Genomic DNA, 23,842 nt, shown 5'->3' with positions numbered 1-23,842 from the left:
CCCTCCTGCCCCCACCTGCTGTGGGGGGGTGACCGGTCCCCTCTAAGCCCCCGCCCGAGCCTCTCTCTCCTCAGGCGCCTCGAGGTGAAGGAGCCCACCCGGCAGCGTGAGGTGCGCCGGGCTGGGGGGTCTGCCCGCAGTGTTTTGGAAGAGTAGCTTCGTAGGGATTAACGGGCTAAGGAGCCTCTGGTGGTATTTGCAAAGCTCCTGGCGCCAGAGCGGGAAGGGTTGTCGTTTGGATTTCGATACATGTAACACCGCTACAATGGCCGTGAATCCTTTGCGTGAGTTTCTGTAGGCTCTGTAATGTACGAGGAACGCTTCCAAATCAGAGGGGGGCTTCAGCTGAACAGACTCTTTTAGGCACTGTTGCAAAACTAACAGAGCTAGAACTCGGTGCTTTCCCGAGGTGGCCTGTGGTGTTAATGCTTTAACAGCTGGGGAAACTGAGGCAGGGAGCGGTGACTTGCTTGAAGTTACAGACCAGAGTTGCATATGGAATATAGGTCTCGCCAGACCCAGCCTCGCTGTTACTAAGCCGCCCCACCTACTGCAGACTCTGTGAAAGGTGCTTTAGATGTCGCTGCAGACGTGATGTTTACAGCCCCCAGCCCTCGACTTAGACGTCACCTGTGAATTCATTGCCGTGAGTTAAGTCTCCCAACACTTCTGTGAAGTGGCTAAATATATCCAGCCAGCAGAGCTCACGCCAAAAATAAGTCACTAAATGCATTAAACTTTGTGTAATAAAATAAGGAACAGTCCCAATAAATTCTTGCTTTGCGCTTTCAAGATTGCCGTAGTTCGCAGTGTTAAGTTTGCTGCGCTGCCAATGCGAAGGGTAGGGTGGCTGCTTGTATGGAGCTGGCTGTGCATGGATCTGGAGGTAAGGGCTGCCATCCAGCGGCAGCAAGGCAGAAGACGCTTCGGAACTCGCTCGGATCCCTCTGACAGCAGCCCTGCGTGGTCTCTAGCATCCCAGCCTGCCTCTGTAGTGGGTTGTCATATACAGAATAATGTGGTAACTTCGTCTCTGCAGAGCTTGCTTGGGATGCGATCGCCCAGGACAGCAAGAGCTTCAGTACCTTCTGTGCTTAAACTTGGCTAGCAGTATGCAAATTGAGATGCGGAGTGAGATTGTCTCATTTCCAGCCTCCCCTTGCTTGTCCAGCTCCCTGGAGCAGGGAGAATTTATATCTGTCTGGTGCAGCAGTTTGTTCAAGTCATAAGCTTCCCCAGGCAGATGCTTCCACCACAGGAATGTCAACTTGGCCTCAGGAAACATTTTGTGTATTCTAGCAGCCGTGGAGCAACGGCTTTTGCCTTCCTCGCTTCTTGTGCCAGTGACATTGTCACAGTGTTATGTGGTCTAGGGCCAGTGACAATGTTGTCGTGGAAGTTTCCCAGGCTGCAGCAAGAAGCTGTAGGCACAGATTCGCCAGAGGATTTAGGAACTTGCTCAGCTTCCCCCATCCCTGCCATGGCAGGGCCCCTGCTCACATCCCCTGTAGTTTCTCCCTGTTTGTGTGGGGCGCAGGAATTGGGCCAGCACTGTGACAGTTCAAGGTGGGGGTGAATTGAAGGGGGCAAAATAAAAGGGAAGGGGAAATAAAGGCTCTTCCCAGCTGAATTTGCATGGGTCTAACCACATCAGTTTGCTGCCTGGGAAGAGGAAAGAGAGGATATGACACCTCAGCTGCTCTCACTTGTGTTGGGGCTTTGCACGCTGCTGACTTGTTTATGGGTGAGTAGTTGAGTATACAAGGAAGTGTGTACATGCAGAAGTTATCCAGGCAGTTGCTGTGAGCTAGTTAGCAGTGGTCTGCCACATTCCAACCACGCAAGTCAGTGTGAGTATCTTAACGGTTTGCCGGGTTTGGGTTTTTTATTATTATTTAGGGGTCTCTGTTCACCAGTTACTACTAAAGAGTGTGTGGAGACAGCTAACTAGCACATGTCAGTTTACTAAAAGCAGTTATTTTAATTCATGGCCCTTTCTCCAGCAGTCAGCAGGATGCCTTATTCATTTGCCAGCAGGAGGGTAAATCTGTTTCAAAACGATTGAAATATTATGCACAGCTTGAATGAATGTGTAAAATAAATACAGTGGAAGAAACATGTTGTTTGTGAAATGAGAAGATAAATTAAGTTTAGTGCAGACACGTTATTCCCAAGCCTAGCTGCTTGGCTAATGGTTTCACAGCTAAATTCTTTAGGCCTTAATCCAATAGTAAGTACATGGTCTGATTTCTTCTCCTGAAGAGACAAGACTTTCTCTGCAGTCCTTTGCTTTGTGTTGGCCAGGCTGTTGGCCTCCGCTGCATGTTCCACTTTGTGGAAAGGACTCCTTGTTGCCGCAGCAGTATGGGCAGCCTGCAGAGTGGATGGTCGGGGGGAGAAGAGAACCGTAAGGCTTGAGGAGAGTGCTGTGAAGATGTAAAAATGAAACAGTGTCATGGGTAAAGAAGCCAGTCTTTGTTTTCCAGTATCAGGTCTGTGGTTCCCTCCAGCCACTTCTGCTCAGCAAGATTAAATTTATTTTCATCCTCTTAACTGAACTTTCTTTTAATGGCAGTAGGGGTGACAGCCCCCAAAATAGATTTCCTATGGAGTCTGTCCAGAGTGGCACTGTGTGTGGCATGTCTCCCGATAACCCTTTTTCCCTGCCCTGGGCCTTTATCTCTCTGGTGACAAACAGCTCTCTCCGGACAGAAAGAGGAAATTCCACTCATTGTTGTCCCGCTGCTGGGCTCTGACTACAGTGCTCTATCTCCTGCTGGTGCACCGCTGGCAGGGGGGGACTGGCTTCCTGAAGTGACAATCAGCAGCAGGCTCATGGGAGGAGGTTTCACTCCTAGGTTCCCAGTTAGGTGCCAGTATGATCCCCCTCTAAGTAAGCTTGATAGCTCAACCATGGCCCTGCCAACTTTGGCTATGTCCCCCTCGTATCTTCTCTGTTTGTGCAGAGTAGCCAGTTCCCCCCCCCTGTAATGCCAAAACATGCAAAAGAATAACCGTCACCCTTCCCTTACTGTTGGCAGCATAGCTAGCTTTTGAGGCAGGGGTAACAGTTAGAACAGACTGAACAACAAGTAATCATCCTCACAGTGAGATCAAATACCTTCTATTTGAGTCTTGGTAGTGCTTAATACTTCTAGATGTGAATAATGCCTCCTCATACTTGTGCTGTGGAGGGACAGGGTGAGAGGTTTGAAAAACTGTGATGAACTTAGAGGTTTAGGATTTTGAGATGGCTTTCCAAGGGCAGTGCCTGCAAGTGCATTGTTTAGGGACCCTTTAAACTTTGGAGGATGTACAGCACCTCTTGGACGGGCACTGGAGTAGTATTGGGTTCTTTTTCCCCCAAAAAAAACTAACATCCCAAACCAGCTTTAAAGAAAATAGGAATCGTTCCTGTCTCCTCACTGCATAGCTGGGGCTGATATTTTAAATGGATTTCCTATTAACATGCTTTTTTGTACAGTGAAGCCTACTTCTATTAAGGGCATCTTGGTGCACCTCTTCTCTTAGGGGTAAGAGGTATAACTTGTAAGCCTTGAATGCTGACAGGGAGACTACAGGGCAACTGTACAGGAAGCCTATAAAGGAAACGTAGCAGCAGCTATGGTGTGCCCTTCAGAGTGGAGGATAAACCAACCATCCCTCCAAGCAGACAATCTGAGATGCACAAATGGTTGGGGTGGCTCAGACGCTGTGGTGATTTGGACTGTAAAAATATTTTTACAGTTGACAATGTTATTTTGCAAGGTTGCAAAACCAGTACACTTAAGATATCGGTTAATCTTTCTGAATTACCTTGAAGATTTTGGCTGGCAGTTCTACCATTCCATAGTTCTAGCCATAGTGCAGCCATTTTTAGTAATTCTGATGTGTGGTGAGAACAGAACTTTCTGTGCTGACCTTTACCATCTAGAAGTGAAGAAGGGTGTAACAGTGGTGCGTTAAAGAGAGGAAAGATTGAGACGGTTGAGGATTGGCTTTTAAAGTGCTTTAGTGACATAATTGTTCATAACATTGTTCTTTGTACAGCATAAGTCTTTGTCCCGTGTTACAGATGGTAAATCTGAGACACGTACTAAAGTGATTTGTTCTGATCCAACAAAGGAGTTGATACTACACTGGGACTGAGACCTGAACACTCTTGGTTCCCAGAGTTTGATTTCCATACTCACATTATGTTCCTTTGCAAAATAACTTTGTCTTGTCATCATTTGACCTGCTTAATTCTCCCCTTCTTTTAAAACTGCTCAGTTCAGCAGCTTTTGAAAAGATGCTTCCATTTTATCACAGTGTTGAAAATAGATGAGCTGAATTACATCACTGGGAAGAGTTCCCAAAAAACCTCTCTCTTTGGTCTGCCACTTGAACTCTCAGCAAAAGAAGTAGTTGGGGGGGAAAAAAAAAAAGCTGTGAGGAAGTGGAAATTCACCAAAGTTACTGACACTTCTTATTGCATTTGAAACGTAAATGTCAAAAATCATACCTGGAAAATGTTCACTACTACTTCTCTACCACTGAGCTGAACTTGTTTCCTATAGGGATAAACATTTTGCTGTGATGAGATGAATGGTTTGGAACTAAATCTGAAGCCCACTGTTGGTGGGAGGCTCCTGTGCTGTGTTTTTGTTTTAACAAGACTTTCATGCTTCAAAGGAAAAGATAATCTCTGTTTGCATTGTGGATTTCATTGAAGGATACATCTAGAGCTGGGAATTTCCTCTCTTCTCCCAGTGGATTGCTTTTCTGCCAGGTGTGAAGCAATCAATGTGTTCTTCATCTCCCCACTGTGGCTTACCTTCTTTCTGGACAGTTGTCTTCAGATGTTTCCTAATTTCACAGTTAGCCGGCTCCTGGGGAAGCGGAGAGAAGAGTATCTGAAGGATGGAGACAGTTAGGAATAAGCTCAAAATTCCTCTTCTCCCATAGTGGGTCTCTGTTTCTCTGGGTTTTTTTTTCACTTTTCATTTCCACTTGGCTATTTGTCCCTGAAAGGAATCAAAGGCTTTCACAGGAGAGAAGTTGCATTTTACAGAGTTCTAGATGCAGCAGGATGGCCCAACTTTGTCTTTTCTACGTTCCTAAGCTGTATCTTAATGCTCCATTTCTGTAGATGTGCCAACCTCAAAGAAAGAAGGAATTGTTTCAAAATGTTCAAAAGTGCTCAAGTGTTCTGGAGCTAGAGAATCTGCTTTCATAGAGGACTTTGGCACCAGAAACACACTTTTTTGAGGTTTTTGGCTCCTAAGTCCCTTAGGTTTCTTTAGCTTTGTCTTCTGTCTCCCCTTTTCATGTTTTCATCCCATTCTTTTTGGGTTTTTTCAGACTTGCATGCCTCTGGGAACTTAAGTGAGTTGGACATTCCAACATAGCAGCTTCATAAAATGTCCCATAGGTATAAAAATATAAATTCTATGAAATAGAAATTCTATGAAATATATATATATAGTGTAGTTAAATAGTGTTCTGGAGATCACTGGTATTTGCATTCTGTTCCTTTTTGATTTGAGGCTTTTGAGAAGATAAATGCTGTTTTAGAGTAAAAACAAACTTGTGTTTCTGTTTTGTTTTACTAAATTATTAATCCTCTCAAGATTGAATTCATTATGAGAAAAGATATGGTTCCATGAATATCTGGAACTACATTTTTGTGTCACTGGTTTCACTAACTTCTGACAAGACAAAACCAGGATTGTCATAACCTTTCTTCTCTTTGGCTTTAGCTTCTTTCTCATTGTAGAGACAGAAGGCACAGTGGGGAGTCTCCACCGCCACTGTCTTGCTGAAGTTCTGGAAGTCTACTCTGTATTTCCCTTCTTTGGTCTTGGACACAATGGGAGCAAAGCGATAACCCCAGAGCACCTCTTCTGGGATGTAGGATGTCCTCACCTGACAGGTAGCGCTAGTGGCTTCAACAGTGCCGTCTAAAAACACCACCAGTTCAAAATCTTGCTGCAGAATGGTTTCTGCTGCCATGTGGAAGAATGGGCTATTCTTATCTATGATATGATAAATAGTTAATGGGGAAATGAAGAAGAGATTCTCATTGCCAGCATCAACTACAAATTCTATATTGACCTGGTCCAAAATGATTGTCTCTCCTTCTGGAGTGATGGTGGTCTTCAGAAGTTTTCCATAGATGTGACTCCCAATCAGCAGACTCTTCCTGAGGTTTGCCACCCGAATAAGGAGGCAGAGCTTCCCACCACGTTTGCTGATGACAGCATTCTTGCTGAAGGTGATAGTCTTAGCCCGGTTTTTGGACCTTGATATCTTGGCCAAGATGGCACCACACATAAAAGAATTGATGATTACCCCCAAGATAGACTGGAAGATCAGCAGGAAAATGGCAGTGGCACACTGTTCTGTGACACATCTGAAGCCGTAGCCGATGGTTACCTGGGTCTCCAAGGAGAACAGGAAAGCTGAAGTCAGGCCGTTGATATTCTCAACACAGGGGGTGTGATTTATGGAAGGATTGAATTCTGGAAGATCTTTGTGTATGTATGCCACAACATACCAGAGGAGACCAAATAGAAACCAGCTGCCTAAGAATGCTGAAATGAAGATAGTCATTTTGTATCGCCATTTGAGATCCAGGATAGTTGTCCATATATCAATCAAAAAGACAAACCTTGACTGTTCTACATTGCCAAACTCTATGTTACACCTTCCATCTTTAGAGACGAGCCTTGCCCTCCGCCGGCTTCGTTCTCTAATGTGGCTGGTAAAGCGTTTCCGGAGGTAGTTGAACATTCCCTCTGCCGATAGTGTTCTGGAGAATAAGAAATAATAAACATTATGGGTAACGCAGGTTTCATTTATACCTGCAGGCAAGAAGTAAATTCTGACAAAGTATCAAGACACTTGTTTAGGAAAAAGTTATATAATTTGCATATTTTCCCCTCAGCTGGTGGGGAAAAGTTCCAGTAAGTATATGAGGTAAGTAACAGATTCTTGCCTAAGGAGCATTCCAGCAAAGAATAATCATTTTGGCTTGCTCAGTAAACTTTGAATCAGTCAACTGTTAATATTGTCCTCTGCTCAGTTGAGTAAGTGGAGGCATAGAGAAGCAGGTAACTTCTTAAGAGGAGACACAGGGAATAAGAGTCACTGATGGAGAAAACTCCAGATGTGTTCAGACTCAAATTTGGATTAACCTACATTTGGAAAGTTCCCAGTCTTTCAGTTATTCAGACATGCAGGTGTGGGGACAGGTTGATCCACTGTAGAGTTAGAGATTGCCCGTTATGTTCATAGATCTAGGGTCAGATTTTGACCCAAAACTTAGGAATGGTCTTAGAAATAATTGATTTCACAGTTGATCACCCTTCAAGCATAAAATGTGTTTCCTTGCAAGAGAGGATGTTTGATTACTGCTCCGTGCTAACCCACCTGAAAGCGTACCCCTGTCTGCCTGTTTAGACTCTGTTAAACAAAATTCTCACGTAGCCAAATTTAACTGTGCACTGTAATCATACTTCCTGGGGGCAAAAAGCTTCAGCTTAAAACCAACTGAAATAAATTAAGAACTTGAGGGGTAAATATTCTTACTGCTGACTCACACCAAGGGTGTTCTAGTGTCGCCAGCCGCACAGAGACCTGAATGTTTTAGGGACCTGCAGCTGCTATGGATGTTTTCTTTTGAAGGACCTGGACTTGAAGAGTGCATCTCAGATCAGGAGGTGCTGGGGGCTTTGTAATTGTTTACTGTTGTTACTTTGCTGCCACATTACCCTTCCCCATAGAGGGTGACACTAAAACAACCCTTAAGAGTGATTTATGTTTTTTAGACGCAAGCAGAAGATGCTGCAACACACTCCTGAAACCCTGCGTCATATCACTGTCCCACCCAGGCTTCCTTTTTTGGCTAGGAGCAAAATGCTTGTGCTCAAATTGTTGTCAAATGGACTGCCCAAATTTCACTTGATATCAGGGGGAGTAATGTGCTTAAATATCTGTGGCAAGAGTTGTTTAGCTCCCTTAAGCCCTCATTTCATATATCCAAAATGAGGATAATTCTTTGGCATGTAGTGGATTAGATATACTGATGTGAGTTATTAGTGTGAAATTCATCTTGTTTAACTTCAGCCATTTATACGTTAGATAATTGCCTATGCCAGTTGTACAGCTGACTACTAATAGACAGTAAAGGGACCATATGCACCCTCTGAGGGTCCACTTGTCACCACAATTGTTTTATGAAGGAACGAACTGCTGTTTGGCAAAGTCTTTCCTTTACCCTGTAGGGAACTAGATTAACTTAGAGAAGCTGCCTAATGTTTTAGTTGGCTGACACAGAAATCCTTCCATTAGACATAGTTATGGGGGCCACAGAAAACCTTTAGATATGATAATCAGCAGGAAAGGGAAAATATTAAATTATCAATGATGGAGCCTAAGTGCAAATTAATTACATTTTGTAAAGCCAGAGGTAAATTCTGTGATTTAATGTCCTTGTTTGTATCAACAGCCCTGAGAATGAGTTTGTTCTGTGTCTCATACGGTTGCTGCCTTCACTTAGACTGAAATCACCTTTTTCCTCTGCTCATTGAAATTAGAATGAAAAAATGAACGTCACTTTTGTTGTACCTTTTCACTGTTTTAAGCTTTTGCTGTTGAATTTATGGGTTGAGAATGTAGCTGACAAAGGTTAAACTTTAAGCACGTATCCAAGGAAGAGGGGGAATGAGATCACTTTCTGAACAGTCCTCAAGTTTTATTTTCCTGAGGCAGTTTTAATATGTTCATGTTAATGCACAGTTTGAGAAAAAATAAAATGTTCCTGTGCAACATACTATTCCAAGAAATTTACCAGTATTTAACTTAACACCCCTGTTTATTTTGCAAAAATGTGTAGCTTCAGCTGTCATTTGCATTCATTTTGTCCTTTTCTGCAATAATGTATTTACTGTCATTACCAGAATAGACAGTGTGTGAAATGCTGGGATGCCACACTCTGTGCATCGTAAGCTGCACGTGCGTACCTTTGGCATGGGTGAGCTACAGCAGACTTGCTCCTTAGCCTCGTGAATAGATGCGAAGGGGAGAAACTTCACCATTTTTTTCCTGCCTCCTTAAATCTTATGTGCCTTCTTCAGAGGCTCTTTTACAAGCCCTGCTTAAGCTACCCCCAAGTAGATCAAAGGCAGAAGAATTACACCCTTCTTCAGGCAGGATGACAAAGGAATTCTCCCTTCAACAAATCTTTCGTGCTCCCACGCACAACTAAGTGTGTTGATTTGCTTCAGCAGGAGAAAAATTCCCTCCTGTGTAAGCACACTGCAAGTATATCACAGACTGTCTAGAGGAGATTATATAAAGCAACTTGTAGAATACAGCACTTAAAGTCCTTTCAGTTTAAATCGGCAAAGGTAACCCAACTATGTCTTAGCTAATATTTACCAGGATACATTTCCTGTTGGGCCCAAATAAACACGGTATTGCTGGCTGCCTCGCATGTGAAATTCCTTGTTGCAGCAGTTAGCAAAGTTGCCGCTGTCCTCAAGCATAGTATGTTTATCGAAAGTGCATTGCACTGCTTGTATTCTTAAACAGTGGGGAATTTACTAATAAAACTATTCAATGAATAAAGATGACATGTCAAGGTTAGCTATGAAAACAATGTCTCCTGTTCCAGTCTTGTATTTCACAGTGATCACTAGAGTAAGCAGAAACTTATTAGATTTCTGTTCTCAAATTCCTGATCTTTCCTAGCTAATCTAGCGGTCCCTCTACCCAGAATATTTGATAAATGCCCAGAAAATTAGTTCTGAAAAGATGCGTTTCTACCTTTTCCTATTTCTGCAAGTAGGTAACAACATTAGAGTTCCTGATTGCTACATTCCAGCTGGAGTTCCTTTGCTCACCCAGAAATGTCAGAGCAGTCCTCTGTTCTTACTTGTTTTCAATTGTTTTGTTCCGAAAAATTTTGAAGGGCGGGGGGGGGGGGGATAATGACCAGGCGCTTTAATTGTTCTTTGGGTAAATCCTTTGTGCAACACTTTGTGCAGAGTACATTAATCCAGGGAAATGGCTTTAATCTCAGCCACGTGCAGCACTTGAGGAGATCAGTGAGTGAAGGAAGGAGAAGGTGTTTAACATTTGGGGGCCTGACAAGAACGAAGTTCTGTCACCTGCTATTTCACTGAAGTTCTGATATCTGTGGCTTCACATGTCTGTCTTCCCTCACAGCAATGGATGTATGAGCAAAGTTGGCAGAACTGAATCATTAGAGGGAGACAGCATAAATGAAAAGCAGCCCACTGAACCTGTAGCTTTTGTTAGAAATACATCTTTGTTAGGGATTCAGATGAAGTTCTAAGAAGCTTAGGTAGAAGAAAGGGGGATACAGAGTTAAAGGATTATTTTTTTCAGTCCTGATGAGGTCTTTTCAAAATTCAGATCTTCTTTCAGTACTTTCTGTGTTTTTTGTTGAACTTTCTCTGAACAAAGTATGTGAAATATCCAATTCCTAATACCTTATAAAATCCTTTTTTATTAGAAAAGCAAACCATAACACTTAGTCTTATGGTATATTATCTGCTGGCTGCTTTACTATTGAGACCTTTGGAGAGTATAGCTCATTTGCTCTTCACTAGCTGCCCTGGGTAGAGCAGGAATATGCCTGTTGTGATGGGATGACAGTTGCAGCATCTTGTCTCCCTGTCTTGCTGCTTACATCAAAATTATATCAGAATCAAGGCCTGCCAAAAAGAACTAGCCCTCTACTGAATCAATTGTAAGTATAGCAAGAACATAAGCTTGCCTGAAGCAGCCAGTTAGTTCTAAGTGTATGTTTTAAAAAAAATCTGATTTACACCATCCTTTGTGCCCCCTGTATCTTTGATGGGCATGTTGGCAAAGGGACAGGGCATGTTGGCAAAGGGACCAGACCTGCTGGTACTGGCAAGCTGACACAGGTAACCTTTCTTGGACCTGGCAATGTCGTCATTAAGTGTTTATTCCTGATAGCAGATCTCAGCACTGAACACAGTGGCTATACCTCCAAAGCCTTGCCTAAAATGCCATTGCCATCTGGGAAATGTGATCCTTCGGTCCAGCTCAGCACGCTAATCTGGGAGTCTTGTCACAGCTCCAGTCCAAGTGACTACGTTTTGCCAACCTGAAGTCCAACTGGAGTTTCTAGTGGATACACCAAAGGATCTTACCACCTGCCTTGCCCTCTTCCCTGCTGAGTGGAATTACTGCAAGATGTTAAAACTGCCCTTTTCTGGTGCAATGACGGCCATTTTTCAGCAAGAGAGGCAAAGTGGTACCTGCCTACCTGTGGGTTGTGCATTAATTTATGATATCCACTGTGAATATGAAATATCTTTAGAACAGATATCTTTCATTTCAGATTTCTGTAAGCACACAGGTATGATCTAGCCAGCTTTATGTGAGTACCTAATGAAGAAGTCCTCTTAAGTGCCTAACTTTCTTCCTTTAGATAGGACGGGAGGGAGGTTTCATCCTTCTGCCTTTTAAACTGGGTGAACCAGGTTTGTCCTAGCCACCCCAACAGTGATATATACTGTCCTGATTTTTAAGGGAAGGAAACGTGTGCTCTGACATGTATGGAATGTATGGACTCTATAGGGGCCATTGGTTACTTAACGGAATAAGTCACTTCAGGAAGACTGCTGTAATACCTTGCCAGCCTATAGCAGGGAGTTTCCAAACCTCTGCCTGAAAATTTGGTCTTCCTTCTCATTATGCTTTGTATGTGTTTTGTAGAGTTTGCTACCTGATGTGGTCTGCTGCTGAGCAGCCCCAGTGTCACTTCGGTGCACCTTGGAGTCACCCTTCCAATAAGGTTTCAGTGATAACAAACAGTAGCTAATTTGCAGCCAGGAATATTGCTCACACAATGCTGTATATACGTGGTTTGAAAAGATAGGCTGCAGTTTCCCCTCACATAGCTGACTTGAAGAAATAATTCATTCATGAGAACACAGGCAAATGAATAAGTGAAGGAACAGGCACCACAGCAGTGGAGACTTGAGCAAATCATGTTTTCTGAAAGCTTAAGAGAGTTTGGGGTCCTCAAAGGTTAAAATACTTACTTCAGGTGTATAAATAAAAGATTTACAGCAATAAAGCCATTACTGTCATTGTTAGCAATTAATAATATTGTAATTAGTGCTGCACACAAAATTAATCCATTATCAGAGTTACTGGGGGAGAGAGTCTAAAGACTTTGGCTGACTGGAGAGCAAATGACATCTCATATATGCAAACACCATTACCGCTTTGGTAAATTTACAGAAGTAGCATTTTATCCTGCCCTATGTGCCGCAGGGGCAAGAGGCCAGCCCTGGCCCACGGTCATCCCTTTCCACTACTGCTAGAAACATGGCATTTGTAAAAGAGCTCTGTCTAGATGAAAATGTTTGCCAGCACTCTCCAGCAATGAGCACTTCATAGGGACTAAAGAAAACTTCATTATTTGATATTTTTCCAGTGCCAAACTAATTCCACAGCTGGATTGTATCTCCCATAGCACCTTCTACTGTGACAGAGAATGCCCATGCAGCAGATGATCCGCTTCACCTTCAGAGTGCACCATGAGGTGTGCAGTCATGCTGGGTATCTTGCCCCTGGGGAACAGCAAACTGGGAGCTAAGCTGTCTTTACTATACAGCAGGATTTCCCCACAGAACTATATCTGTTTTCAGACAATTAGGTTTCCACTGAAAATATTAAATTTTCAATAGGAAGTTGTTTTCTGGGAGAAATTACTTCTCAAGCAAATTGTATCTTTTGGGATTTTTCTTTGGTCAGAAACAAGAATTCTCATTGCTATGGATTTCTATGTAATGTGTTGTTGTGGTTGCAAGAGAAGAAAGTTAGGGATTTAATTCAATAATGTTATGCCAATTGTGTATCTGCTTTAAGATAATTCATTTTGATTTGCTGAGAAGTCTTGAAAATAACATATTTTGCTTTTTATTGAAGCTTCCTAAAGGAGAAGGGCAGGTTTTGTCTAGTCACTTTTCCTCTCTGTTGCTAGAAAAAGGCATTACACTCTAAATGTGTGGGAAAGGCAGGCTGTAGTAAGTTCTCACCTGCATGGCTGAGAGCAGAAGCTCTTTATAACCAGAACTATATTGCAGTAAGATGTGGGCTGGGGAGGCAATACTGCATAAACACCAACTATAAAAGCCACAGGGAAAATGGATGGTGTCATGTGAGCCAATTCTGCGTGTTCTCTTGTTTTGTTGTTCTTTGCTGAAGCATTTAAGGGGTTGAATCATTAACTCGCAATTTGTTTCTACAGATCGGCAATGTCAAGTCTCAGTCACCAGCAAGGTGCGGCAAAAGGGCTTTCTGTGGGAGCCCCCATGGCTGAGAGGCAGCTGACTTTCGGGCATCAGTGACACAGCTAGAAGCCAGCCATTACCCAAAGCAAAACCACCTCTGAATACCATGACAGTTCTGACCCTGCTTCGGCATCTAATCTCAAGGTATCTCAGTACTCAGCATTACCTTGTCACATAAAAGCTTCCATTCATGTACACTCTTTCTTTCCAAAGTGTTGGTAAATTTAAGCTGATAGTGGCTTCATACCACCCGGACCCAGCTCTGGGCGTGGGGAGGATCGCTGACAGAAAACATTTAGCACTGTTGCAACAGCTTTCAATGTGGTTGGAAAAAGGTTCTTGCTTACTCAATGCACAAGATAAGCATGAAGTTGCTCTCTCTGCGCAGTGTTAAAGGAACAAAAGCAAGAGAGTAAGTGTTGCCATGATATAAAGTCTTCTTACAGTAGTTCATATCGGAGGGAGTTGCTAATTCCTGCTCCAGAGTAAAGACACAGTAAAAGAATGCTCAGAACAGGCTTCAGCAGCCTTGCTAGCCCTGCTGTGTGGTCATACGCTGCACGCTCAGTCAGCCTTATGGACAGGATTTGATGTATTATTTGTCAGGTCTGTAATACTCCCTCTGTGTGACCCTGAGGAAGATGAGGGAAGGGGAAATGAGCACCTAACCTGGATCATATTGCAGTAGGAAGAGTTCCTTTGAATTCAACCACTTTGTTTTTATGATATAGACTTTGATCTATAAGCACTAAGATACAGGCTTGTTGGTGCTCCAATCAGATGTAAGTCATGGTATGAATTGCACACTGCAGTAGTATTGCTCAGCTGCCATCTTTCACCTGCCATCTTTCACCTGCTTACAGCACCAGGGTAAACAGTGTAGTGGGTGGTTATCCTTGTCAGCAGTTTGGGAATATTTTCAGTGTTAAGAGCACTGCCCTATTGCAGTCCTTACCTTCAGCTAGGCTGTCATTTCAGTATCCCAGTCTTTTGTGGTTATCAAGGTGACTGATTTCTAAACTGGCAAAACCCCACTATGCTGTGGTGGTTTGTTGCCAGTAAGCTAACCATAGCAGCGTATATAGGACTATCACTTTGGTATTGATAAGCCAGATTCAAATCCCTGCTTTGCCAGGTTCCCATTGGGAACCCCAGGCCCAAGTGTTTCTCAGATAGTAGGAGAGAAAAGAATTGGAGAGGTACCAGATGACATGATAGGTGGTAGCTGCATTCTGCAGCTTCACCTGAAATGGTTAAGGATGTGAAAAGGAGAAAGTTGGATTCGTTGGTCTGGAAATAGGCAGTTGTTGAGCTGTAGTCCTGACTCTGTGGTCGCAGACTGTTTCCACTGCTTTCTAACTCATGTTCCCTGTCTGCAAAGGAAATAAGAATAATTCCACTACTTTACATGCGACTGTGAGGCTATTTTAATATTGATAAAGATTTTTCATGCTGTAGAGTGTTATTTTATTACAAAGCAACTTTTGGACTGCCCTGCCCTGTTAGAGTAGCACGTTGCTTCAGTAGTAACTGAAATGATCCCTGAACACAGCTGTCACTTAAAGTATTCTGAAATCTTACAGGAGCAATGGTGTGCTATAAATACAAATCATCACTATTTTTTCCATATAGAAGGCACATCTTTCATATTTATTCCATTGCATATCTTAAGATAAACAAAGTACAAAGTGAGGAAGGCTTTCTCTCAAGATGAAAGTGTGTGTATGTGCGTAGCTCTCTCCTTGGATAGTTTATCTCACTGAGCTGTGTGTAAATTAGTTTTCCGTCTTTGCGTGTCTCAGTTGCCAAAGATTAAAGGCATGCTACATTGCAGCATGAGTTCTGTGCTGCTTATTACATAGCACTTCTCACCCCCCTTCCTTTAATAACTAGTACTCTTGTAAGCATCCCACATGTACAGTTTACAGAGGTCTTTTCTACTATTAGTTCTTTTGCTATTTTTCTGTCCATTGATTCTCTGTTAGTTGCTTTGATTTGGCATCGTTTTGCAATCGACTTGTCCTTGTTTCTTGAATTTCTCTACTGACGATTATAGTTTCTCTTAGACAGGAATATTAACAGACCATTTCTTTCATGAGCATGTGTTAGGTTCCTTTGAATGACTGTGTCCTGTCATTCAGAAGTTTTCCAGCAGATGTGTTGAATGTAGTATCATTCCAGACTTGTTCTCCACTAATAGGCATTTTGGACTTAATTTTCTTGAACTGGCTTTTTACCTCAGAAGTATAAATACTCTGATTGCTGTAATCAGTCAGGTGGGCTACAGCTGGTAACATGGGGAATGGGAGCATCTGGGAGGGAGAATGTAGCCTCTTAATTCTTACTGTACATCTAAAAAAGCAAGTAAACCAATAAAACCATAGAATTGTTAAAAAGGGAAAGGATTCATTGCATTGTGAACAGATGCACATTTTCTTGTACCATTTTGGATAATATAGGTTCTCTCCTATAGGAGGTCCTTTATGTATCTGTTCATCTGACATGCTGAGCTTATATTGAAGCACATCATCTGCTACCTGTTGATTTTTCCATGCTCCTTTTTCTGCTCACTGGGCCTGCAAGTCTGTCATATAGCAGCTGCAAGGTAGATTGGCACTTTCTGACTGGTGCTGCATGTTTAATCAATAAGATTAAACAATAAGAGCATCAGACATCAGTAGTTTGGAAGATTTCATCATATAGTGCTCCGATCACAAGTGTTGGCAGCACTGCAGACTGTGATTGACAGATTTTTGTCCTACCTCTGTTTTCTGAAGCCTGATTTCTGTGATGTTCAACCAAGCTGTCTAGATACATCTTGTTCCATTACAGTCTCATCTCAAGAGTTTCCTTCCCTCAGCACTTCTTGGCTGCTGCATCGTGATGTTGTTCCAATGCCTTTTTAGGGATGTATAGCATAGCCTGCAGCCCCTGCCATGGCTTTTAAGGTCAGTTTGTGGTCCCAAGACCTGGGTTGTGAAAAAGTCTGACTTCAGAGATTTCCAGCTGAAGTCAGAGGTATTAAAGGCATTTGGTGCTTTTTCATATGAGGTCTGATGAAGCAAATTTTGTCTGTCTGAATTAGACTCCGCTTGTGCCTAGTAGATTGGTTAAAACGTTCCTGTGATTTATTACAATTGAATGCCATGAAAGCTAAACAAATTTCAGGAGCAAATCTTGAGGATCAAATCTCAGTAGGCAGCTATTTGCCTACTGTCCTACTTTTTTTTCACAACTCCTGCAGGAAGCAAATAGCTTTTAGTTACATGAGTACCTGATTATTCCCTGAAATGCTAAAACTCAAAGTTGCCCCTTTTAAGGCTAATTTCTGCTTTCAGGGACATGCACGGTGTCCTTTGAAGGTATTGGGGAACACCAGCTGCAAATCTAAAGACAGGAACAGGGTCTGCTATCCCTGGGGCATGCAGTATGTCACTCGCAGAGCTTTTTCTATTCTAATCCTTCAGTTACTTTTGCGTTCCTAATTATTTATATAAGTGTAATTGACTTGCAAGACATTCTTGGCTTTCAGTATGCATTGAGTGAATTATTGACCCATCACATGGGTCATTGATGTGAAGAGATGTATGAACAAACTGGGTGCAAAATAGCTACTCTGCATTCTTAATAGCAAATGTAAGCCATTAATAACTTTGCTTGATGCACTCAGAGCCTGCACAGTTTTGGTTTGACATGCATATGGCTGAGTTCATCCTCAGTGTAATTTGAAATTCATTGGGCATGGACTTCATCTCCTTATGCTGCTTTAAAATCTCTCCCGTGTTGAGATGTGATATGCTAATTCTAGAGTTTACGGCTGACTTGAGATGTTACATTTGAAAAATCAAATCCAATTAAATCAACTTATTACCAAGGTCAGAGACCAGTATTCAGCACATTCTATTCCTTGCTATTTTGCAGCAAAGAGTAAACTTAGTGAACATATTGTGTGTCAACCTGTAAACAAACTAATCTGCCCTAGTAAGAAGGTTTTTGGCTGCAGGACCTAGGACGCAGGGTCAAGTGGTAAAGCATTCCCCAGACAGTCCAAATATCTGAGCTCAGTTCCTGGCTTTTAACGATTTTTTTTGTGTACTATGGGACAAGCGTTCTCCCCTTTGTGTCTGTTTCCTCATCTACTCATAAGATGGAAGCAAAACTTGCATAAATTCAATGATTGCAAAAAGCTTTGAGACCTCGTGAATCTGTTGCCATGGACTGGCAACACGGCATCAGCTTGCTGGAGTCAGAATTTTAATGGGGCTCAGATTTTAGGAGAATATAAGTGAGAGATGCCCAATTGCTATCTTGGCAGAAACTTGTTTATTATCTAAGAAGTAAAGCTTCTGCCTGCATAAGATCTTAATATTCTCAGCAAGAAGTGAAACAGAGGGGAATATACTATGGCTTTTTGAGATGGACAAATATTAAGCCGATTTGCAGATACTTTTGCAAATGAAAGTCTCAAGTTTAGATTTATTATGAGTTCCCAGTCTTTGTATTTAAATTACACTATCACCAACTGCCCGGTGGCTCTTTCTGCCTCTTATTGTTCAGCATCTAATGCATTTCCTGCAGAAGGTCCTCATATTCCAGACAAAACCAGACAGAAAGGTGAGAAGAATGTTGCATTCTTAGATACCCTTTACAAATAGATTACTGTCTCGTTTCCCGTGGAAAATATAGTTTAACCTGCACAGGCATCTTGCATCTGTCCCATTTATTTAGGAGCTTAAGCCTTGCTGGAATTATTTTCTGTGGTGTCGATCCATTCCACCAACCTGAGGGACCTTATCGGGTGCCCACATTAGTAGCTCAGGTGCCTCAGATTCATGAGAAACTGGCATCTCTCAGTGAATCGCTTCCATCCCATTACTCCTCTTGAACTTACCTGTGTCACCAGTTACACAAGCAGCTCTAGGTACCAGGACTCCTATTTTGAGTTAAGTTTCTGCTTCTGTTAAGTGCCTGATTTGAATGTGTGACGAAGTTACTTCCAAAAATGAGACTCTTAGTTATTAACAAGCTTTCAAAAAATCTTGTATCGGCTGCTCTAGTTCCTGCAGAATTCAATTATGCAGCAGACCTTGGGATGTGATTTGAGATTTCCAGAGTCCTAGTGAAGTGGTGTAAACCCTGTGAAAGATTTACTCTCACCTCACTTTACTTTCAATGTTAGAAAAGCCCTAACTGAAGAGAGACACTAGAGTGTATGTGAGGACTGGCAGAGCTGTTCCTTATGGCATCTCTTCTCACCTGCCCACCATGAGGTTGCATGAGCAACCTGGGTGACAAGATTAGACATAACCTCCAAATCTTAGATGAATAAAGGAAGACAGAACAACTTCCTTGTTTTATCTCTTGATATTAGAAACATTCACATACAGGGTGGCCATTCAGACCGCAGTAGCTGTATCTATGATGCAAGCATCACTTGTATAACTGCTTGGTTTTCTCTTTGGGACAGAAATTCCTAGGGCTTCAAATAATATCTTGCTGTTTGTTACCTGTTCCATGGTTACTGTGTGCACATTTCTCCCTATAGTGCAGAAGGTAGTTGAAAGAGTTTATTGAAGTGTAAGCCAACTTAAATTACTTTCCGTTTATCATGGGATACTGCAGAGAAAGCATGTTCACATGTCAAACCCCTGCCTTGTAAAATCAAGAAACAAATAAAACCATCTTACCTCTGTGAGCACTCAGTATGAAGTGTGCAAACTCATCAGCCACCCACAGCCTGAATGTGGGTTCTTTTCTACCTGTTCTGTAGAAAAGACTTGTGAAGATATTCAGGATGGGCTAACAGAAAACTCTGAATCTTAACTATAAAGCTCCTTTTCTCCAGTATGGAGGCTGAACTACAGTCCTGTTTTGCAGACAGGAAATAGAGCCTCAGGTATATACTGCTAGTACATCTTCTGATGGATTGTGCTGCTGAGGGAACAGACAACCAGCACTTCTGTAACAACTTGGCTTGGAAGGTAAATCTACATTCCTGTGTCAAACTTCCCTCATTCACACTGTCGTCCCGAGACTTAAGGATGCACCTTAGTAATCGAGTGTTAAGGTGAGCTGCTGATTACAGTTGAAATGCAAGAGTAGCTTTCAGGTGCAGGATGCTCTGAACTGCATGGCTCGAAAATGCTTTCACCATGACCACCCCCCTTCAAGAACCACCCGAATATCACTGCTTACCAGCTATAGGGGTGGGTCCACAGAGCTTCTGCAAGAAACGTGAATTCCCAGGGCTGCTCTCTGTTACATTTCTCCTGAAACAGTCAAAGACAAACAACAGACCTGGAGGGAGCTGGAAACCAGTGAAAGGAAATGATGCACGGGAGCCTCTTTCTACCACCTGTCTTCCTGCTTCCCAGCCCCCTGTCTCCTTCACACCCAAATACAAATCCATGATTAAGACTTAGTGCCCTTTGCCCTCCTCCTTCCCCATTCCACACATTGCTCCCACTAAATAGGGCTGTGTTTCCAAGTCCTCGTGTACCCCTCCAGCTGCTTGTCATCTGCTTTTCCACCTGAGAGCCTAGCCCAAGAGTCCAGTGCCCTCTGCTCATCCATCTCAAGCATACCCCTCCTCACCCATGTGCTTTGTGCTGCCTTATCGAGCTCCCCTGTCCTCAATCAGGAGCACAGCAAAGCAGTGTCAGGATCCAGCAGCCTGAACTGTGCTGGTACATTACAACAGCAAATTATGTCTAATCAGATGTATCGGCATGTGCTGAGGCTCTTATGCAAAGGCACCTATAAGACTGTGCATAGAAGGGGAGTGTGCTTGCTGCTGCTGACACTGCCCAGCACGAGCCGACTATTTGAAGTTTGTGTAATGCACGTGCCACTGCTCAGAAGCCTCTGGTGTAATTCGGTATTAGCCGAAAGGATCAGTCCCTGGGCACTGCTGTATCTGCATTAAAACTGAGCTGGTCAGTCACTGTAGTATGTATGCGTAATGCTTGTTAACAGTTAGCTGATGACCAAATCTCTTTAATGCTACACCTTATTGGGCTTTTTTAACAGAATTTCAGAAAGTAGTGGTGATTATTAGATAAGCACCTATGGAAAAAAGCTTTAGTATAGGAAATAAAGGCAGTCGGTACAGGAGAGGCACCTGTTACATCCTGATCATTCAAACCATTACTTTGTTGTTTTTGTAATTTGATTCTAAAATGGAGAATTTTTTTGCCCTCTTGTGCAGTGAAATTGCATCATGCAGAAAATAGGTTTGTTTAAGTAAGAACTCTTATGGTGTTGTTCATCAAATGCTCTCAGAGAACTTTACTAATAATTCATTAAAGGGGCACTGTCAGCTGGAACGCTAATTACCATTTTCTGACAAGTCAACCCTTAAGTGGTATGCTCAGATTTTTAAATTTATTACTAACACATATGCAGATTTTTCTTTTTTCCCTGCTGATGTAATTGACTGTGAGATTAAGGAAGTGAACCATGCACTACATGTTGTCATGCCCAAAATGGAAGATAATTTAAGGGTGGTTACTTTTTTTAACTAGTTTTGAGAAACTTGTTACCATAGCCTCTGAGCATCTCGGTGAATCTGAATGTAGGGGACTTGTGCTATGTGCACGTTACTGCTGTGAAACTGAAACACGTTGAACAAATCGTAAGCTGCTACTTGTTAACTGTCCGGGTGTACATGCTCAGCCTATAAGTAACTATGAGGTGAAGACAGGCTGGCTGGTACTAACGGAGGGTTAAAACAACAGTACTGGCAGTTACCACGCAGCAGCTAATATGCTGTAAACTTGTATCAGCTTATCCCACCCTAGTTTGCTTGCATAGCCATGCCTTAAGGCCCTTCCAGCCCTAAGTCACTGTCAGAAATACCACTCAGCATTCCCTGAGAAGGGTAATTCCTGAACTGCCATCTTCTGCCTTCTGTATCTGAGGTGACTACAGCAGATGCAGATTTTTTTTCTTTGACGATATTTTCTTAAGCCTCAGTAGCCTGTTGTATAGGAGCAGAAACTGAAGCAGAGAACCAACAGGAGGGTTGCCCAAGGAAAAGGTAAGCCAGTGAGTAAGCAGACTAGAATCCAAACATCCTGTTCCACAAAAAAGGACTCTCTGTTCCCATGCTGTAGTCATTAGGTGACAATTTTGTGCAAGGAAACAGAAGGGACAGTCTATCTGGAAATACCGTGGATTTTCTCAGACAGCTATCAAGAAAACAATATGGCACTGAGCCTCTTACCTTGTGTCTTAAGCAGTAAAGGTGACTGCAGTAGGGAGGTGGGAGAAAAAGCTGCCTGGCTTCATGTCCTCTAACCATGCAATTTCCACAGGACTTTGGTCCAACAGCCTCTGTATCAAAGGAAGACAGCCCAAGGCCCTCTTTGGCTTTTATGTGTGGCTGTGTCAGCTCAGACTGGTTGCCAGCTCATCTATATGCAATGGCTCATTAACATTGTGGCTTGGTTTATATATTGTATGTGAAAGGCAGAGGAATGGCTGCTGGATGGATAAAAAACACAGCAGATGTGTTGAGCTGCCAAAGTTAGGGAAAGTAGTTCGATATTACGTGAAGAAGCTGACATTACTCTTACTGACACCCAACAAGAATCTCTTGTCCCGTCCCATGAGTACAAGCACAACAGAAGTGTCTTGGCTAGTTGTGAGGGTCAGGCCTTTTCTTTGCGTGGGCAGTGTGGGTTTGGAAAGAACCAGATTCCTCTTGATGCCTCCCATATTCTGCAGAACCCTTTGCCGTTTGATTTATTTGGTCTGTGCTATATTAGACGCGTGTGTCCTTGCCCAAATTCCTGCTTAGACTTTCCTTCCTAGATTTCAGCTGAAACTCAGAGTCCATCTGAACTCTTTGCAGAGGACTGACTGCAGGAGTTAACTCATTACTGTAAAGTTGCTGTTACTCTCTCTGCACTGCTGTCGTCTTGGAGCTTAAAGAAATGTGCATCCCTTGTATTTCTCAATCCTTTGGTAGAGTGCCTTTGCATCCTGTTGATAAGGGATCAAGTGATGTAAGCCTGGAATCATCCCGCTTACCTATAGGCATACAAAAATTAAATGCCTAATAAAGCTAATTCTTCTGTTTCCCTCTTGTGTTCAGAAGGAACTCTGAACTTCTCACTCTGACAGGCATCTAAGGATGCATTGCCTTCTAGAGGTGCCCATCCTTCTCCATCAGTAGTGAGAGGACTTAGATGGCTGGAGCAGTTTATGTACATATCTTTTGGAGACCTGCTGTAAATAAATGAGTTCTACCCTCAGCATTATGATCCCCAGACTGGAAGCTGATATTCCCTTGGTTATACAGCAATAAGAACCCAGTGCTTCTAGCCACCTACCAGGGACAGGTGGAGGACATCCTGCAGGCAGGATTCTGAGTCTTAGAGGAGGCTGGAAACAGGATTTGTGTGTTAAAGTTATTTAATGCTTGGGCAAAGCCAGATTTGTTCACACAGTTGAAACCAACAGGAGCTTTGTGACTCAGTGACGCAAGCGTTTGCCCCAGAGTGTTCTGAAGACAAAAAGCGCTGATATAAGGAATTAATCTCAGTTATTAGCCACCCCATTATTTTAATAGCTCTGTCATTAATAATAAATGTGATAATACTCAAGCAGCACTTTTCATCTCCAAAGCATGTTAATCCATCTGTTACACCCCTTAACATTCCTGTGAGGCAGGTATGCTGTTAGTGATACCAACACATACAGGCTTTTATAGCACCAGGAATTCATGATGGAATTGCTCCAGATACTTTTACCAGGAGCTAATTGATGTGGCATACTCTGAAATAATCTGGTTATTTTTATACTGGGCCTAGTACGTGCAGGAATCCTATTCTTTTCACCTATTGACAGTTCACGATGGCACAAATTAATTTTCTTGCATCACACAACATACTGCAGATTGTTTAACATAAATTTTCAAAGAAGCAAGCTAGTTCTCCTGCAGTGAAACTCAATGGGATTTTTTCCCACTAGCTTCAAAGAGCGTAGTTGAGCCCTTAAAGGGATTTACTTCTGTTAAATATTATCCTCAAAACTGAGAAATTAAAAGCAAATGGGCTTTCTTCCTTTTTCCTCTAAGACATGTCAAAAGAATATTATAAAAAAGAATAGCTTTCCACAGCTTTCAGAAACTCCCCAAGTGAATTTCAATTGCAGGTTTTTAGGAAAGAGTGTAATTAACAACTTTATTCAGTCTGAAGCCAGAAAATTCTTTCTATATTTGGCATGAAAAAGAGCAGGAGGAGGGGGGGAGTAAATGACCTAGATTTTCACAAGTGACAAATGACTCCTAGGTGCTCTGAGACCTCTTAAATGCAAGAGATTCCCACAAAGTACACTGCAAAATGACTTCTCTTTATTGTCTCTTATGTTGGGACATTCAAAAATCACCTGAGACACTCTTGGAAATCTAGGCTATTGTGTTTGTTAAAGTGATTACTTTATTCACCTAGGGTAACATTTCCAAAAATGCATCCATAACCGAGCAATTAAATCCC

At 42.5% G+C, this 23,842-nt stretch overlaps 2 protein-coding genes across 2 annotated transcripts in view; one reads left to right on the top strand and one right to left on the bottom strand.

Annotated features, from left to right (window-relative positions):
• Window positions 1-3,987: 3,987 nt before the first annotated feature.
• KCNJ1 (potassium inwardly rectifying channel subfamily J member 1) lies at window positions 3,988-21,702 on the bottom strand. The gene is made up of 4 exons (XM_075774540.1): window positions 21,568-21,702; window positions 19,532-19,612; window positions 19,031-19,098; window positions 3,988-6,793 (listed from the first exon to the last, which is right to left on the bottom strand). Exon 4 carries the CDS (start codon window positions 6,772-6,774, stop codon window positions 5,659-5,661), a length of 1,116 nt encoding a protein of 371 aa, XP_075630655.1. The 5' UTR covers window positions 6,775-6,793; window positions 19,031-19,098; window positions 19,532-19,612; window positions 21,568-21,702; the 3' UTR covers window positions 3,988-5,658.
• Window positions 12,811-23,842, top strand: part of KCNJ5 (potassium inwardly rectifying channel subfamily J member 5) — a 45,613-nt gene continuing 34,581 nt past the window's right edge. Inside the window, exon 1 of the mRNA XM_075774538.1 lies at window positions 12,811-13,487. The gene's annotated coding sequence lies outside the window, so the exon portion shown is untranslated. The remainder of the gene's footprint in view (window positions 13,488-23,842) is intronic.

Source organism: Balearica regulorum, chromosome 23, assembly GCF_011004875.1.
Source record: "Balearica regulorum gibbericeps isolate bBalReg1 chromosome 23, bBalReg1.pri, whole genome shotgun sequence".
In the NCBI taxonomy this organism is placed as follows: Eukaryota; Metazoa; Chordata; class Aves; order Gruiformes; family Gruidae; genus Balearica; species Balearica regulorum.
The sequence above is the reverse complement of the archived record's forward strand: the minus strand, read 5'-3'. Positions and strand labels throughout refer to the sequence as shown.